At 41.3% G+C, this 20,337-nt stretch overlaps 1 protein-coding gene across 1 annotated transcript; it reads right to left on the bottom strand.

Moving 5' to 3' along the window:
• On the bottom strand, positions 1-20,107 carry cnsta (consortin, connexin sorting protein a). The gene is made up of 13 exons (XM_079293496.1): positions 20,029-20,107; positions 16,353-16,441; positions 15,896-16,264; positions 13,491-14,128; positions 11,301-11,331; positions 10,180-10,266; positions 9,543-9,624; positions 7,029-7,050; positions 6,728-6,794; positions 5,480-6,057; positions 4,844-5,056; positions 1,009-1,162; positions 1-822 (listed from the first exon to the last, which is right to left on the bottom strand). The coding sequence occupies exons 2-13, from the start codon at positions 16,363-16,365 to the stop codon at positions 614-616; spliced, it is 2,463 nt and encodes an 820-aa protein (XP_079149622.1). The 5' UTR covers positions 16,366-16,441; positions 20,029-20,107; the 3' UTR covers positions 1-613.
• Positions 20,108-20,337: the final 230 nt, after the last annotated feature.

Here is a 20,337-nt window from a genome sequence, read left to right on the forward strand (position 1 = left end):
TTTAACAGCCTTGATTATTTTGTTCTTATTCTTAAATTAGGGAGTCAAGTTTCGGAAAAGTCAGTGAGAGCTTGTATCCAGTCACGGGGGATTTATCTGCCAGTGACTTTAGAAGCTTCACTGGCTGACGGTGAACGTGTGTGCGGAGACAACGCTCAGCTAGTTCAACAGGACACTTGACTGTCACATTGAGAATTTAATATAACCTATTTAATCTGGAGAGGGTAGAGCGAAGTGTGGGTCACTTCTTCCTCTGCTGTTATACAGTCTCCATTCTCCAGTTATCCTCTTTCTCTCTCTCTGTTCTACTTTCCCTTTGTTGTAAAGGACATCTGACCTATGACTTTTAGGCTCAATGAACCCTGGGATTGGATTCAAACAGCATTAAAAATGCAGTAGAGCAGGCTTACAAATGCCAACAGCATCTGATAAAACTGTTCAGCCAATTAGGCAGCATAATAGCCACTTGCTCCACATAGCGGCAGGGACTGCCAACATTGTGGAGCCGCTGGCCTTACTGTTTATCACTGTAGGCTCCGGCAGTCCCTGCTACTTCCTGGGACAATGTTCCATGAGGTAATGGTGCCGGGCAGCCACTGCAAACTGCATGCCGCTATGAGCCGGGAGCAAACCAATGTTGGATTTGAGTTATCCCGCTCTGTATCTGGCCAACGTAGAAGTCTGCATTTCTGGAGAAGTCCTGACAGACTGAGGAGTGGGCATCTCCCAGGGCACAGTACAGAGCGGTGCCACCGACACTGATCACTACAGTAACCAGACAAAGCAGGAAGAGAAGCAGGCAGGAGTCTCCACCGCCGACATCTACAGAGAAAGAGAGGCAGAGATGTCGTTGGATGGAAGTTCAAGAGCATTCGATTAATAGTAAAGACGAGAGAAATTCATCTGCTATTTTTGACAACAATGTTGTTGCAAATTAGCTCACTTATAATGAGTCAATACATTAGTTCATGTTCCATGTTTATGGAATAAATAAACACACAAACACACCCTGCTCATAGCCATCATCGGGGACTTTGAAGCGGACACGTCTTTTGGCAGGGAGTTGGTCAGGTCGGGTCTCAGAGCTGGCAGACACACTCATGTTGTCCACACAAACGCGCCGCTTCTTCAATATGGAGACAAGGCCAGAAGCAGGGGATATCTGACAAGCAAAAACAACAACAAACAACAAACAATGAGATGTTAGAATGCATAGACACATACAGCCACATAGCAGAATGTCTTCTTCCCTCTAATTTATTCAAAAATACAGTTTGATCCGTCTTTTCATCTTCATACACAAACAATAGCAACGTGGTGTATGCGTTTTATAAAGGGTGCACTTCCCCAGACATGTCCACCAGGGGTCAGCATGTCTCGCAGTCAGCCACATTCAACTTTAAATCTCACAATCAACACTCCCTCCAACAGATTCACCGTCAGCATGTATATACTGAGTATATACACACTCGGTATATACACACTCGGTATATACACACTCGGTATATACACACTCGGTATATACACACTCGGTATATACACACTCGGTATATACACACTCAGTTTATACACACTCAGTATATACACAGTCAGTATATAGTCAGTATATACACAGTCAGTATACAGTCAGTATATAATCAGTATACAGTCAGTATATACACGGCCAGTATATAGTCAGTATATAGTCAGTATATAGTCAGTATATAGTCAGTATATAGTCAGTATATATACAGTCAGTATATATACAGTCAGTATATTGTCAGTATATATACAGTCAGTATATAGTCAGTATATCGTCAGTCAGTATATAGTCAGTCAGTATACAGTCAGTATACATACAGTCAGTATATAGTCAGTATACAGTCAGTATACAGTCAGTATACATACAGTCAGTATATAGTCAGTATATCGTCAGTCAGTATATAGTCAGTCAGTATACAGTCAGTATACATACAGTCAGTATACAGTCAGTATACAGTCAGTATACATACAGTCAGTATACAGTCAGTATACATACAGTCAGTATACAGTCAGTATACAGTCAGTATACATACAGTCAGTATATAGTCAGTATACAGTCAGTATACATACAGTCAGTATACAGTCAGTATACATACAGTCAGTATACAGTCAGTATACATACAGTCAGTATACATACAGTCAGTATATAGTCAGTATACAGTCAGTATACAGTCAGTATACATACAGTCAGTATACAGTCAGTATATAGTCAGTATACATACAGTCAGTATATAGTCAGTATACATACAGTCAGTATACATACAGTCAGTATATAGTCAGTATACAGTCAGTATACAGTCAGTATACATACAGTCAGTATACAGTCAGTATATAGTCAGTATACAGTCAGTATACAGTCAGTATACATACAGTCAGTATACAGTCAGTATATAGTCAGTATACATACAGTCAGTATATAGTCAGTATACAGTCAGTATACAGTCAGTATACATACAGTCAGTATACATACAGTCAGTATACAGTCAGTATACAGTCAGTATACATACAGTCAGTATACAGTCAGTATATAGTCAGTATACATACAGTCAGTATATAGTCAGTATACATACAGTCAGTATACAGTCAGTATACATACAGTCAGTATATAGTCAGTATACAGTCAGTATACAGTCAGTATACATACAGTCAGTATACAGTCAGTATACAGTCAGTATACAGTCAGTATACATACAGTCAGTATACAGTCAGTATACATACAGTCAGTATATAGTCAGTATACAGTCAGTATATAGTCAGTATACATACAGTCAGTATATAGTCAGTATACATACAGTCAGTATACAGTCAGTATACATACAGTCAGTATATAGTCAGTATACAGTCAGTATACAGTCAGTATACATACAGTCAGTATATAGTCAGTATACATACAGTCAGTATACAGTCAGTATACATACAGTCAGTATATAGTCAGTATACAGTCAGTATACAGTCAGTATACATACAGTCAGTATATAGTCAGTATACAGTCAGTATACAGTCAGTATACATACAGTCAGTATACAGTCAGTATACATACAGTCAGTATACAGTCAGTATACATACAGTCAGTATACATACAGTCAGTATACAGTCAGTATACATACAGTCAGTATATAGTCAGTATACAGTCAGTATACAGTCAGTATACATACAGTCAGTATATAGTCAGTATACATACAGTCAGTATATAGTCAGTATACATACAGTCAGTATACAGTCAGTATATAGTCAGTATACAGTCAGTATATAGTCAGTATACATACAGTCAGTATATAGTCAGTATACATACAGTCAGTATATAGTCAGTATACATACAGTCAGTATATAGTCAGTATATAGTCAGTATACATACAGTCAGTATATAGTCAGTATACATACAGTCAGTATATAGTCAGTATACATACAGTCAGTATATAGTCAGTATATAGTCAGTATACATACAGTCAGTATACAGTCAGTATACATACAGTCAGTATACCGGTATATATGTAGTCATGCGGTATCAGGCACGGCTTCTGGATGAGAAAGGTTGCATGTTAGACCTCCAACCATCATCTCACACTCAACGCAAAAGAGCTGAAAGGCCAGACAGAGAACTTGTCTTATTTTGCAATACTTCAGCTTAACTTTACAACATGTCGTCATAATGTAGTCACCCACCTGCTGCCTGACACAGAAACACTGTCAACCAATTTTGTCCAAAATCAAGTCATCTGAAAACGTGTGCAGAGCTGAATAACAAACGTTACAACTGAATGACTGATCACAGATTAGTACTAACTTCTATGTTGGGGACTCAACTTAGTTCATGAACCTTTAAATTGGAAGCAGATGTGAGAATTTCTTTGTGCTATGAGTCCAATATTTTTAAAAGCTTTTTAAGTCTGTAGTAAAAAATGCATCCAGACACAACACACACCCAGTTCATAGTTCGTTTCCTCATAATTTGAAAAATACAACAGACATTTTCCATACTAAAGAGTGCTAGACCAACAAGAGGGGCATGATATCTCGTTTATTTACAAATCTTAAAAAAAGCTTCCAGTAAGATACGTTTCTGTTCTGCACATTGAGCAGACCCATCCCAACCCAAAATGTCCTGCTACGTCCAAAAGCTAGAGGTACCACGACTTAAAAAACATCTCCCTGGCTGCTCTGCAGCCGGTCTTTGATGAAAGCAGGCCACTCCTCCGGTTACCATTGTGCCCGAGTTCTCTCCGTCTCTGCTCCATGTAAACATCTCTATGCAGCTACTTCTCTTTCATTGATGTCTCTCCCTCTTCCCATCTTTCACAGAGATTTAACGATGAAAATTAGTCAGAAACCAGTACATGAGCAAAAGCCAACCAATGACACAATCAATGTTGAATTACTGTAAAATAGAAGCTTTAATAGATAGCGATATTAAACCTGATTGAGGTACCCGTTAGGGATGGCCGGTGTCCATTGCCAAAGGCCGACAGTCATCGACTGAGTGCCACTCTGGCCGTTACTTATTCCCAAAATTAAGTTAAAACGAATCGAAAGGAAAAGAAAATGTTTATTTTATTGGATTAATAACACAGTAATCCTGCTTGATGCTAAAATTGCAGGTGCATGACACACTGCGTGACATTACCAGCTCTCTACATGTCTAATGTTATCAGTATAAAAGGTTTAAATGTCTGCATATCTACCAAACAAATCCGGAGTCTGAGGTATCCCGGTAATGGCTACGTAATACCATTAGGACTGCCAAAAATACCCAACACATTAAATCAATGTGACATAAGGTTACTCTCCCGTACTCATCCCCAGCAAAGAATGATGGTGTACACACCTGCTCTACAGTGATGTGTTTAGCCATGTCGTCCAGTGAGGAAGCTTCTTTGACGATGTCAACTTGCTCTACTTCGTCGTCGTCGTCGTCGTCATACTCCTCCTCTACCTCCTCCTCCTCCACCTCATACTCTTCCACCTCCTCACTCTGCTCCTGCAGGTGAGCCTCCTGAGGAAGGAGGGCCTCCTGGTGCAGACAGGTTTTAGCGCTCTCCTGCAGTGATAATGAAGTGTAGTTATAAATTGCATAACAATATAGAGCAATGGAGACAGTAATACAATTTGTCGCTCTCTATTTCGGATTGAAGCCATTAAAAGCTACGTATGTTATAGAAAGCTGTTAAATGAAGGGACGGTTGTTGTTTTTAAGGAAGTGATACATTTCATTTATTGGCAATAGCAACAATGGTTTAAAACATATAGAGGAACTAAGTAGTTAGCATGAGCTGTAATAACCATCATGGCTCAAAAGCCTGAAGCAATGCTCACCAAACAAACAGAAGAAAACAAATATGATTTAGGATACTGGTCCTGACAGTTTAACTGGCAAGTCATTTCAGGAAAAACAAACTAAACAAACAAACTAGGAACAGACTTTATAACATCATTGCATTTCTTTCTAAATTCTGATATGTACCTGGTTCTCCTCATGTAGCTTCTCCTCAGCTCGGGCCTCCTGGTGCAGCTGTTGTTGCTCCACATCTGCCCCACTGGTCAGAGTCTCCACTGGGAGAGCTTCCTGACACAGAGCAGAGTCTTTTTTCTTCTTCCTCTCCTCCTCTTCTTCCTCTCCCTCATCTTCCATCTCCAAAGCCGCGGCTGCCTCCTCCACCTCCCTCTCTTCTTCGTCCCCTTTTGCCTCCTTTTCCTGTGTGGGACCTAAATCTCCTCCCTGCTGCTCTGCGGGCTTGGACTGATCTATTTCTCCAGCTGTAGAGGGGTGTCCTCCATTTCCTATGACTGAAGTGGTATATTCTACCCCTCCTTCTGCCTCTCCTCCCTCTCTGTTGCTGCCGTGCTTGTCAGTCAGCTGATCTCCAAGGAAACAGACCCTGCCCTCTACTTCCCTGAGTGGGTCTGACCGTCTGTCCTTTTCTGAGATCTCAGGGGAGTAAAGCCCATCAGTCAACTCAATGGAAGGTGTCACTGGATGGCTGCTCTGATAACGCGAGGGGTCTTGAGCTCTCTGCTCCATTCCTTCGTCAACCTGATGGACTGGATGAAAAAGAGACACGGAGAGTAGAAAAGGAGAGCGTGTTGTTTTTGAAGCCATGAGTCCATGTGGGCCTTCCTCTCCTAGTTGATGTCACTAGAATCATCAATGAATGGTCTACATTGACAGTGATTTCATTGCTATATGCAGGGAGAACTGCTCTCAAATACAAACCCAAGGGGCTCAACAGACATAAAACCTAAAAAAACATCTCTTCAGTGTAAGAGTGGAACCCAGCAAAGTAAACAAGGTAAGTCTGAGCAACCCTGAAGTGTCAAATACACCCTTAAAGTCAAATGTTATGTGATAATCAGAGAATACAGAAGTGTGTCAAAGCTATTGTGTTGACAAAACATGTTTATTTTGTCTTTTAGCGAGACCCTTGAGTCAGTATGGACAGCAGCACCACCAGTAAACAGGTACAAGTTTTCTTGATCCGATAACAAGTCCATCAGCCATCCCAATGTTTAGCGCCATGTGGAGGAAATTCCTCAATCATACATTTGTTCTGAATTCCGTATCGAGCTCATTTAAGGTCCACGTACTAACGGTTTCTGAAACTTTCAACTGAACCAGGATATGCGGCGAAGACTCAATCTCTTTTCGGTTGGAAGCTAAGTAAAGCCAGTAAGTGGACTTCCTACTTTGACATGAATCCACCTACTCACTCACCTGAAGTACACAAAGGCAGTGCACCAGCTTCTTCAAATGTAGGCCTCAAAAGGTCCAGAGATGCACACTGTACACACACACAAATACATACATGTGATACATGTACATACACTACACATGTTAGTAATTATTTAAAGTTGTATCCAATTGGGTACACGCACACTAAACTAACAGGTGTACACCCTTTACACAGGATCGATATTTTACCAAGACATCAGTGAGTCACTTGAAATGCAAACACATTCATTCTGCCTTCATCTTATATGTATGTACATTCACACAACAATTATGAATGTCTTACCACAGCATCTCCGGCTCCTGGTCTATGAACAGAAACGAGAGCGAGAGAGCGAGAGAGAGAGCGAGCGAGAGAGAGAGAGAGAGCGAGAGAGAGAGAGCGAGAGAGCGAGAGAGAGAGCGAGAGAGAGGCAGAGTGAGATGGTGAACGTATTGAAGGTCTGTTCTTGGTTTGAAGAAGTGAGAGATGGGTGACCCCGCTCTCCTCTTTTCAACTTAATATTAGCTCGAACACATTTCCCTGGCTACTACAACACGTGTATGTGTGTGTGTGTGAGATTGTGCGTGTGTGTGTGCATGAGTTAAGAGAAGTGAAACCGTAGCAGTGTGATGGCTCAAATGTCTGAAAGTGCAGCAGCAGCAGAGGACCATATGTTTAAACTATCACTGCAGTGCTCACCACACACAAAGATATACATGCTTATAGACAGTCAAACAAACACACACACACACACACACACACACACACTCTGGGAACATAACAGTTAAGCAGGTGTGTATGGTTTGAGAAAGTGTGTTGTCTATCTGACACTTCTTATTAAATGTTGAAAAATGTCAAGGTGGGCTTCCCTCAACTAATTTGTTACACTTGCATGAGCACACTCCACAACAGACAGACAGACACACACACACACACACACACACACACACACACACACACACACACACACACACACACACACACACACACACACACACACACACACACACACACACACACACACACACACACACCTTGTATTACAGAAGCACAATAGATATGAAAATGAAACGGTGCAATCACCGAATAATTGTCTTGGGAAATCAACATTTTCTGGATTACTGATAACTTGTAAAGATGTCACGACAAAACTTGCAGGTAAGCTTAGAGTGCTGCATATTCAAAGACACAGTCCCACATGTGGGTCACTAGGCTTGTATACAATCTCACAACTAGAGTAAGATGAGAACATCCAGTCCATTTGATCTCGTTTCCTTACAGAGATTTAGGTTAAGGAGGAGTAGAAGGACCAAGACAAAAAAGGGGAAACAACCGCGCTCAGTTTTAAGTGAGTAAGTAAATCCAAAGCTGTCCCATTTAACGGATCTTGTTTATTTTAAAAGGAGCAGAGATATAAGAGGTTACACGTTAGTGATTTATGGACGACACGTTGCTCAGCGTGCAGCCAATGGAAATGGTGGAAATGCCAAATTGGTTTGACTGTCACAATTCAGTATCAAACCTCTGCTCTTACGTGTTGGTGACTAGTTTGCTACTTAACAGTGAAATAAAACGGGTGTATTGTCTACGCGTACATGTTTGATGAAGCTCGTTATCTGACCCACTTCATAAATCCAAGCCAAAACACATACACATTTCTGCAAAAAATTGATATTGATACACTTAGACTCCCAAAATGTTGGACTGGTTTGTGGTTTTTAAAATACGTCCCCCCAACCTTTTACTAATAGAACAAGACGAAGCACATATTGCTCTCCTCTTGTGGTTTTTGTTTTATCTTACCAGCACCAAAAAGGTTGTTTTACTGCATCATTTAGTTTGGTTATTGTTGTTCTTCTTTCTTTGCACCTTCACCACGGTCGCGGTCTGACTTTTCAAGTTAGTTTGGAGTCAGATAATGAAATCACGTCAAATTTGACACTGTCATATGAATCAAATTTAGTTTGCTTGTCTAGCACTCTGCCCAGTTCAGTGTCCTCTACCTGGCAACCCTCGTGAGCTTTGAATCTGGGCGGAGAGAGACAACTCTCTCTAATATTTTCAATTTGGCCTGCAGTATCCATTTAAAACAGCAGCCATCAGTGTCACATATTCTTCCTTCAGATATGAGGAAACTATGAAAATTGGAATGTAAATTGAGCTTATGTTCCCATTCATTTTCCCCAAACATGTATACTAAAATAACATTTATTTAATTTATGAGAGTAGTCAAATGAAGACATGTTCAATCTGTAACAATGTCATTTGTGCTGACTTTCCCACTACAGTCATGTACAGCAGAACTACTTATGTCATAGTCAGGGACAGTTTGAACAGAAACTCATTGCTCCCAATGTATTTTTATCACATTAGGACTTCTTTACTAATAGTTTTATTTGGTATATAAAATGTGAGAAAATATTGCTGAAATACGAGTTTCCCTCCAACCTTTTTGGATGCTCCAGCACCTACAGACAAAATCTAGCCAGCCCACTTTATAAAGACGGGTTTTCCTAATGGACGGTCCACTTCATGGCAGTGTTTTACGCTGTGCTGCTCTGTCTCGTCTGTCTGTGCGCCGTCAGAGACCTCTTACACATTTTCACTGCATGACAAAATGAACGTGTGCCGGGAGTGTGTGTGTGACAAGTGTCAATCGAATGAGTCTCACGGACAATGCGTAACAGTTGTGTGCACCAATGCATGTAGAGCTGGGAATTATATGCACAGCTCAAATGTTCCGTGCACTACTGTGCAAATGCACATGGTATTGTGAGCCATTAAAGAGCACACACAGACGCATGCATGCAGACTGACCGACTGTGCGTCCGGCAGATGTTTTTCAGAGTGTCCAGATGTTGGGTTGGCAGGTCGAAGAATGAACTTCTAGACCGACTCTCTGAGAGACATGGAGAGAGACAGACACAGGGAGTTAAAAGCATTGTTACAACTATGAGGTAGCCTTTCAGAGCTAAGCTCCCCTGTAAGCAACACAATTATAAATGCAACATAGGTCAATAATCCTGAATGTTTCCTGATGGAATCTAAATGATATGATCACTAAAACTACATTAAATATACATTATTGGGATCCAATGGACGAGACACAGAGGCTGCAGGTATATGTTGAGTAGTTTTGTGCTCGATAGCTGTGCATGTGGGCAAATACAATGACAAGGATGATATTCAGTAACACGTAAAGCTGTTATTTAGTACACAACTTATTTATTTTACAAATGATTGTATGTACTGAATTGTGATATGTGAATATCACCGATTCTTTACTGTAAGACACCTTCTATTTTTAGAGATGTCCAAATCCCAATAAATAAAATTATATATATACACACAATTTTACCATTATGCATTTATCTTACAAATACAACAATAAGTATTTTGTTCCAAAACTATACACTAAGATTGTGTATACATGCATCCGATGCAGGTATGTTACCCCACTGTTCTTGTAGTTCATTCAGGTTGTCCAATACTCTCTGGTGATAGAGTCGCTCTAGTTGGATGCACCATAATGCCCGCTGGTCTGAACATCAAAAGGTTAAGAGAAACAAATACAAACACACACACACCCTACAGGGTACGGTTTGCGTTTAAAAAAATAAAATAAAAACATCAACTCCAAAAATAAACTCTTTTTTTCTGCATTACAGCGGACGGAGGTAAAGGGAGAAAAGAAAGTGAGACTGACAAAATAGGAGGACAAAGACAGAGGGAGGCCAGAGATAAAGGGAAAGGCACTCCAGGATGCAGTCTCTCATGTTTATGGATATGAGCAGCGAGAACACAATCCGTCTTTGACATGGCTAAATGCTCTCTCTCTCTCTCTCTCTCTCTCTCTCTCTCTCTAACTAACCCCATATGCATGCATGACATAGCTAAGCTTGCTCTGCCTTCTCTTTGACTCTTTTATTTCTTCCCTCCCACTGTGTCTCTTTCCTCTGATTAAATCTGTCAAAACTTCCAATTATTTTTCATGCTTGCTTTCTTGTATTTCTGCCTCCCTTTCACCTTTGTCTCATACTTATATCTTTATTGACTGTAAGTGTGCGAGTGTACATTTTGTAGAAGAGCGTCTCTTTCTGCGAGTGCGTCTGCAAAGAATTCAGGTTGTGTACGCACTATACAGAGACCATCAACATATCTATCTTCCCCCCGTATGTGTGTCTTCTTTCTCTCTGCCTCTCTACCTTGTGAGCATTTAGCATGAGCCAGATCAGCTACTGGTGCTTTTCCTCTCTCCGTTTCACCTTCTGTAATCACCCCTCTTCATGTTCTCCCTGTCTTTTCTGTCTCTCTCGTGCTTCATTCCCTCTCTCTCTCTCTCTCTCTGATCAGTGTTTTCTCTTATCCCCTTCTTTTCACTCTATTCTATCTATTGCTCTCTTTTTTACCACACTGTCTGTCAACGCTGAAGCTTTAAGTCACTCCAAATCCTCAGGCTCTTACTTCAGTGTGTGAAATAATACAGATGAGAAAACACAGACAAGTAGTCAAAGAAAAATGCATAATTAAAAACAGCGAGGTCAGCACACAGACCAATTCCAATACTCAGGATACAGTCTTTGTGAAGGACAAAGGCCTCGGCAATCTGCAGAGAGAGAGAGAGAGCGAGAGAGACATTACAACTTTAATAAAGTGCATGCTCTAAAATCTTTTTTTTCATGCTTTTATCAAATCAGTTATGTCACAGAAGCTATCAGGAAAACAAGGTTTTCAAACCAGACTGAAACTATTCCTCAGGTAGTGATTCTTGACTCAGACACAAGATACAACCAAAATCTGATCTGCCAAAGTACAAGACAACAGGTAGAAAAAACACCAATGTAGAGCATAGAAACATGCACGATACAGAGCAATAACTGTTCTTCTGCTGACACAATGACTTCTGTAATCATTAACGAGGACAGAAAAAAACTGAGTCTGATATCAGAAACCTAATAAAATAGGTAAGCAGGTCCATAGCATTTATGAGACAGGGTGAGAGTGAAAGACACGTAGCAAGATACAAAAAAACGAGAGACTGACACTCTACCTCTCCTCAGCAAGTGTCGCTTTCATGCTGCTCAGCTGATTTCAGAACAAGAGAAGTGTGTGTGAGCGAGAGAGCGAGAGAGAGTAAGAGAGAGAGAGCGAGAGAGAGAACGAGCAAGAGAGAGAGAGCGAGAGAGAGTAAGAGGGCGAGCGAGAGAGCGAGCGCACGAGAAAGCGAGAGAGAGCGAGAGAAAGAGAGAGAGCGCGAGAGAGCGCGAGAGAGCGCGAGAGAGAGAGAGAGAGAGAGAAAAGGAGGGCACAAAAGGCTCTTGCATTTCTCATGAGGAGAGGGGCGGTGACGACTGAATGGCCTCTGTAGGTAACTCTACTGACGCGGCTCAGAAACTAAGCTGGAAAGTGTTTAGAATTTGTCCTCATTCGTCCCAACAATGAGACTTGATATGGAGAGGAAATCGACAACCTTGCAGAGTGGCGCTCAGAGAACAATATATTGCTCAGTAAATAAAAGTAAAATAAATATTGCTCAGTAAAATAAAAATACCAAGGAGCTGATTGTTGATTTTAGAAAAAAGGTGAAGGCGAAGACGCAAACCCCTGTCTACATTAATAGAGTTGAGGTGGAGCATGTTAGCAGCTTTAAGTTCCTAAGAATCAGCATCACAAACAATCTGACATCGTCACACATCTCCATCATTCATGACAACATATGGGGGGAAAAATTCAAACTACTGTCGTTTGATTTTTGTTATTTTACTCACAAAAGCATTTGTTTTCAAACACTGCTACCAGCTCCACAGTGATTTCATACGGCCTATTTGAATGCCTTTTAAAAATGCACCAAATGCTGCGGCTGACGAGCATATTTACAGTTCTGATGTTACAGGACGACACATCTTAAGGCTAAGGACAAATTATAATCTGAACAAAAGTAAGCTATATTTCATGTACAGTACTGTATCATAGTGTATTTGAATTATACACAGGACAGGGATTTAATTTGAGGCGAAATGTCTTTCTTTTTTTGCAGGCAAAATAAAGAAAAGTAAATGGTTATAATAGTGCTTAATTTGATACAGGCATACGAGATCACTGTAAGAGCTTTCGATGGTTGGTTAAGATTAGACCTGTTGTCAACCTACGTACTCTTTCTATAAAGAAGTGAAAAGTACATTTTCCTTAAAAAGCTAAAAGGATTCATTTTATTTTCATTTTGTGAAGAGACCAAAAAAAAGACAGAAGCACAAGTGTGTGTGTGTGGAGAAATTGCCTCTCACACTCACACACACACGCACACACACACACACACACACACACACACAGTTTGCTTGTAAGAAAGCATAGCTCAGGTGTGCCTGGTGGAAGCATTTGTAAATCAAACTGACAGAAATATTCACACACCCTATAACATACATGTCCAGTCACGCAGGTCTGTGTGGGTGAGGGGAAGACTGAGAGTGTATGTAGTGTAGATGTGGCTCATGTGTGCAAGACTGTGTTTGTGTATAGACGCTGAAGTCACTCATGCCTTAGGGTACAAAGTGTCATTCCGATTATTGGGTTGAGTGGATAACAGTGATTTAATAACTAGTGTGAGAGCAAAATGTGGAGCCTAAAATGACAGAAAGAAAAATAAATACAAAAAGAAAACATTAAAGACTGAAGTAATTGTTCAGGTGAGTGACTGCCAGGATTGGTGGTGATACACGGCTTGTAGTATCTGACATACTGTGCCAGAAATAAGACAAGAAGAGTTACCTGGTGAAGGTACTGTGGAAGGTGAGCGTCATCTCCTCTTTGTGCCAACTCCTCCAGGGACTCCAGCAGGGCGGGGCTTGGAAGAGGCCCTGCGGCGCAGGTGGAGACTAAAAAACAAGTGGGCACTGGAGTGGAGGTAGTGTGTTCCCAAATCGAGGTTACAGGTCCTGTGGTGGTGGATTCTGTACCAGTAGTCGTAGGCCCTGGGGTGTTTGCTGTTGCACTCATAGGAGTGGAAGCAATGGAAGTGTTGAGCGTTGCGGTGCAAGCAGGCACTGTAAATGTCTCTGCTGTTGAGGGAAACCCTCTTGCGCATGTGGGCCCATAGCTGAAGACAGAGTCTGTGGATGAGGTAAGATGTCCTGCAGTGAAGTCAGTATTTTCTGCTATCTTGTCTGTGGCTTCTGTGATACCTGTAGGCCCAGTCGTAGAATATATTGGCCCTGTGGTGAAGGTGGGTCCATGTGTAACGGAACCTGTGTTGGAGGCAACTAAGTCAGTGTTATGAGAGTCCACTTTGACATCAATCGGGCTCACTTCCACTTGACTGGCGGGATATGCAGTTTCTGGACTGACCACTGGGATGACAGGGGATGTGGGCTCTGGACTGGTCCCATACGGAGTCTCCAACAGACTGCCTACAGAGGAAAAGAAAGACAACGGCAAACAGAGAGAAGAAAGAGAGAATAACTATGACACAGTGAACGTGCTGAAACAGCATGAATCCAAAACAGCTGTCTAAAACTGCTGAGGACACAGGTGTGTGAGGGACTGTTACAATAAAATACTGGTGCTTATATTTGAGACAACATTCAGAAGATTAAGTTTAATGAATAAATATAGTATGAAAAGCAGCCAAACTAGCCAAACGGTGATTTTTCATCTGTAGTCCCCATCAGAGCAACAACAAAAACAGGACATGCCATCTAAAAGTTTGAAAAGGACACAAAAAAAAAGTAGTAGTGACATATATACATATAAAATGAAACTGCAAAAAAGCAGGATTTTAATGTTTAGTTGTCTGATATCTATTGAACCTCTGACAGACCGGCTGACGGGCTAAAGGCACTCTTCGGTAACACAATAGTGCGATCTCTTCTTATAGACCCCCAGGTGACAGGGTTAGTGTTGGTTCCTCTGTGTGTATAAGCTAAGTGTCACCGAAGCTACAGTATGGATGAATTTATCCATCTCAACTTAAAAGCTGATCTTTTTTTGGAACTTGGCAGTGAGTGCTTTGATTTTTTTATCAAGTGTTTTTGTGCTTGTTTGTATCGTGATTCGAGTGGTTAGCTAATACTAAGCTAAGCTAAGCCAATACCTTTCTTTTGATGGAATAGAGCTCCAGAAACCACAGAGCGCAACCGAGTAAAGTTTCACAATCTTTGTGCAATTAAATGAATACTCTGTGAGTGACTGTGGATGTTAAAATGAAGAACGTCGACATCGGTCAGTATTTAGTGCATGTACGGTAACAAGTGTATCCTTCACGTCACCTGGTTCACTCGACCAGCTCACGCTTTGTACCTGTGTGTGTGTGTGTGTGTGTGCCTGTGTGTGTGTGTGTGTGTGTGTGTGTACTTTGAGGAGCTCAGCTCGACAGAGAAGGTAGAGCAGATGCGGGCTGCAGCGTGATAATAAATTACAACAAAACATTCAAAAGTACAACGAACATAATAAGCAGTAACATTGGTGCTTATCAATACTAAGATCTTTAATTATTTAGCAAAGTGGCCCGTTTAATACCGATTTTGTAACGTTACCTTCAGATAACGTAAACCGCGAAAGGCTCTCGCTAGAGTTATTGTCCTCTCTGGGCTGCCGTAGAAACATGGCGGTACAACATGGCGGACTTAGTTTCAGGTGATTATGAACCGATTAAAACATAGTAATGAATATTATATTCAATACCTGCCAATAAATCCCCGTAAATGTTGCGCACTGTTCCTTTCAGCAAAAACTAAAAAAATCGAAATGTGTGACTACAAATGTTTTTGGCTGCAGTGTTGGAATTGGATGTTCATTATCATAAATGTGGCCTAACTTCTGTTACGGTGTGTGTTTTTTGTCCTCTACCAGATTATTCTTTACACCGACAATGACTCTATGTGTTATATGAAAGGGGTCGCTCCCAATGACAATCCTTGAAAATGATTATGCAACTCTGCTCTGTGCATCTGTTCGCTTGTTGTGATCTTCTGCTGCCCCCAAATGGCCATCAACAGTTGTTTGTGTGTGTGTGTGTGTGTGTGTGTGTGTGTGTGTGTGTGTGTGTGTGTGTGTGTGTGTGTGTGTGTGTGTGTGTGTGTGTGTGTGTGTGTGTGTGTGTGTGTGTGTGTGTGTGTGTGTGTGTGTGTGTGTGTGTGTGAGAAAGTGTATGGCTTTGATGCGTGTATGTTCCCGACCTGTCTCTGAATAGGAGGAATCAGTCATTGGAGTGTCGGGAGACTGGCAGCGAATTAGACAGCTTGATTCCTCCGATTCTTCCTCCTCTTCGTCTCCCTTCATCACCTCATCAATGTCTTCTTCATCCTCCTCTCTGCCTCTTCCTGTGTATCCCTCCTTCCCATTGTTGTTGACAGAGGTTTTTTGGATGAGCCCTCCTCCCTCTTCCTTGTGTGGAGGAGCGAGGCTTTGAGTCTGTGCGAGCGCGTTAGTCTCGTTGAGATTTCGTGTTTGGGCAGCGTGAGCGTCAGGATCGGGAAGGTTATCACAGAGGTTGGCCCCGCCCACCTGAACATGTGACATCGCTCTGTCCTCCCTCTCAAGCTGACCTGGAGATAAAATAAAGAATCAGGTGAAATGTCAATTGGTGTACTTAAACATGTTGAGCCCATACGTTGTGTTATTTAAACCACTCACCACCATGATCCATCGGGCACCCCCCTCACAACGGTGGAGCTCTGAGCATGAGGGTCTGCGCCGGCTACTAAACAAGCCCGTCTTCAAGCCTGCACAGATAAAGAGAATGAGACACAAGACAGGAACATTTCAATGACAGAAAGTAGGAGGAAGACAATCTACACTCAGAGGAACGGGAGAGAGTGAAAGGGAGGGACACAAAACAAGTTTAGCAAGTTTAGTTGTATAAGTGTAGCAGTCCTACCAACTCCATGTAGTATAATACTACAAATGTATTGATCACTAACACTTCAGATACAAACCTGACAATGCATTATATAGAAAACAAGTGAAAACTCTGGACAAGTTCTGAGCCTTTAAGACGCCACTGTGCGGTGTGGCTGAAAGAGATCACATTTGTTAATATTAGTTTTCCGCAAAGTGGTGTCCCGCAACTTATCTGTGAAGAACAATACCAGTCAGCATCTATTTGATCACAAGAATAAATCTCGAAGGGACATTTAAATGTCAAATTGTTAGGATTTCATAATCTTCTTAAAACAATTAAGTTTTTCAATACAAAAACCTTTTACAGACCCCCTAAACATTGAACACAGAGAGAGAGAGAGAGAGAGAGAGAGAGAGAGAGAGAGAGAGAGAGAGAGAGAGAGAGAGAGAGAGAGAGAGAGAGAGAGAGAGAGAGAGAGAGAGAGAGAGAGAGAGAGAGAGAGAGAGAGAGAGAGAGAGAGCGAGAGCGCGAGAGAGAGACTCGAAGACATTTACAAGTTGGCTATGGTGCTGTTCCTTTATTGTAGAAATATCTATGATATGGGAAGAGCAAGAACAGTGGCAACGCACAATGTGAACCAAGAATACAGAAGAACTGGTAAATACCGAAGGGAGACAAGTGGTACAGTTATGAGATGCAATAAATGATATTGTCCATTTATATTTACATACAGTAGGAAGACAGAATATGAACTACGACAGGAATGATTCCTAAACCCTGAAGATGAATTAGCCTTATCCAGCTGCTGTTTCTTTGTCAATGGGTCTCTGGCTGGATGCCTAAAATAAGGTTCTGTGGTTCACATAAACTGAAGAGATTTTAATGTTTTGCTCGACTAAAGAAAATACGTCAGCAAATGACCCCGCTTGAAGCTTTTACAAGTCTTAAAAAAGGCGGTTGCTAACAAGGACATAGGACTGCTAAACATTATTACTACAAACACGAGTGTTCCTTTAGCTCAGTGGGGGTGACGTGAAGTCACGCGACCGTGGTCTAGTCTGTTTCAAACGTTATCTTTTTACTTCTAGGGTTTGCATTTAAAGTTCAAACTTAATAAAATTTGTGTTAATTTGTAGAGATGATCTTGCTGAACAAAACATTTAAGTTCAAGTATCATGTGTTTACCACAGATCTCATTCTGTGCACTAATCCAAAAGCCCATGGAAAGATTCCATGGGCTTTCTGTTGAGGTAACCAGTGCGATGCTATCTTCCGGGAAGGCCTATAAAAATGCATCATCCCTGCAGCACTCTATAAAGTGCAATGCAGAACAACAACTCTACAAACTACGGCCTCAGAAATGCTTTCAGGTGAAATCAACATTTTTCCTGACAGTGAAAAGTATAAGATTCTCAAAGATAGGATTTATTGCAGGGCGGTTCCAATGGCTTGCAGGAGGTTGTCAAACTGGTAAATCAGCGTACAGCACAAATAAAGTATTGCGCAATAGCATGTTTTTTTTTTACTTCACTGCCTTACTTATGTTCACAGTTCAGTCAGCAAGAAATTTAACAAAAAAACTGACAGATTCAACCTCTGGATACCTAGACTGCCCAATACATACAACCTGCGTTCAGGTCAGTGAGACAACCATTAACAGCACACACTGTATAACTAGTCGACCATCAATTTGACAATTCTAGACTTTCACATACACATGAAGCAGTTTTTATTTTATTTTGTTTTCAAATGAAAAACAAAAATCTACTAATAAACCTATAATACACACACAGATGCTAGTGTCATTGCACTGACCGTGTCCCCTATCCCTGGTTACAATATGCATGACCGGATCCTTGGCCAACACTCCTTCACACATCCAACTGTTTTACTAACATTGGTGATATTTTTACTCCAAAACCTCCACAAATACCCACATCCATTCCAGGCTAATGAAAGCCTATCTCAGAGGAATATCACTGTCCTGGTTTCCCGCAGCACTAAGCGAATTGTTCTTCCTGTAAGCCTGTATTTCCCTCTGTAACACTCAACCAAAACATCTACAAAAAAACAGCAAAGACAAACACACCAAGCACAACTCTGTGTGCACATTATTATTAATACTCTTAGGGACAATCAGCACTGAGGACTGCTATCTCCAGAGGGAGGAGAGAACCTATGGGATGACATAATCATAGGCTTTGAGATACTAATAGAAGTATTGTATGAGAGGCTGTCTTGCAGTCTTCTTACTCCAAGCTCTTAATGTCCCTCTGGAGGGTAAAATGGTCCCAGCCTGTGACAAACAACTGTGACATCAAGACTTGTGCAACGACGACCTGCAGTTTACACATACGGCTGTTACTGTACCGGTCATCTTTCTAATGCTTTGTGAGATGTATCTTTTTGTTTACAGTAGTTTCCCTCAATGTCTCGCTCCCTCAGAGCTATCTGTTCATAGTCATCCATCCTCTCCTCTTTATGTCTGCACCCTGCTCCACAGGGGACCATGAATAATGAAAGACAGAAGAAGGGACAAACAGAGTGGGACTTCAGCCATAAGGACACACACAAAGTGGAGGAAACAGATCCTGTCCTGTGAGAGGCCACTACAGACACTTGAGACAGCGAGCAGAGCTAAAAACAACGTGACATCAACTGCCACTAATTGTCTTATGTTTTAACGTTAAGATGTTTTACAAATAAGCTAAACAAACTAAAAAAATCCAGCAAGTTATTGAATGAGACGAAAAATATATGCAGTAAATTGCACCCAATTGCCATTCAAAGAGGTGGGGCACATTGTTGGCCAAGTTACCAGTTTAGGCCAGCAAGTCCCTAACGTTAGCTGTAGCTAACCAGTTCACATGTGTAACGTTAGTGACTAACCGGTTCAGAAACAAACTGTTTGTCTTAACATTATCCCCATTTTTATTTAGCGTTAGCTGATGATAGATATGCAGATCCAATGTTAAAACGCAGACAAGTGACAGCAATTTCAACCATGACACCGATTCCGTAAACTGGTTACTAGCTAGCTAACGTTAACTTTAGTCAACCTATGCTTGGTAAACAAGCTAGAATTTAAACGTTACGTTAATGGTAAAATGCTTTACGTTACAGGATATTAGCTCGGTCGCTATCGTTACGGCTCACGCGCTGTGTTGATTTCACGCTTTTGACAGGCTTGAACTGCTTCATCAAAATGAAAACGTTTGATTAGCAACATCAGAAGTTGATGCCTATCCATTCATAACTAAACAGCGATACATAACGCTACGGCGACAGATCAGTTGCTGCTAGCTAACGTTAACTGACGTGAGCTAGCCGAGCAATGGCAGACACACATCTGTCCACAATACCTTTAAAATACAACGTTACACCTCAGCTTGCTTTAGATAAATGCGATAGCTTTCGAATCATTAGCAAAGCAACTTTTTAGACACAAAACAGTAAACCGGTACTTACGGCTGAACAGGTTGGTTGAATTGTAAAGGATCGCGCATCACCAGCTGCTGTGATGTTAATATATGTAGGTGTTACCGACCGACTGTCAGGGGTCGTTGCTGTCATCAGGCCTGCATCGGTGATGTTGGTAGACACAAGGTGCACGGTCGCCATCTTCTGTTCCTATACTGTCAGTACGTACGTGGACAGGCAGGAATATTTCTTCACAATACTGTGAAATATTCAAGCTAGTTTTCTAAAAGCTTCAGGCCATAAAATACTGTGTGGAGAATGACGGTTCCAAAAACAGAAATATGATTAACCCATTGA

Source organism: Melanostigma gelatinosum, assembly GCF_949748355.1.
Source record: "Melanostigma gelatinosum genome assembly, chromosome: 2".
In the NCBI taxonomy this organism is placed as follows: Eukaryota; Metazoa; Chordata; class Actinopteri; order Perciformes; family Zoarcidae; genus Melanostigma; species Melanostigma gelatinosum.

Coding starts and splice junctions, on each gene's coding strand:
- cnsta (XM_079293496.1), bottom strand. Junction 5,057..5,479: donor AGCTACATGAGGAGAACCAG/GTACATATCAGA, acceptor TTATCACTGCAG/GAGAGCGCTAAAACCTGTCT. Junction 823..1,008: donor CGATGATGGCTATGAGCAGG/GTGTGTTTGTGT, acceptor CTTTCTCTGTAG/ATGTCGGCGGTGGAGACTCC.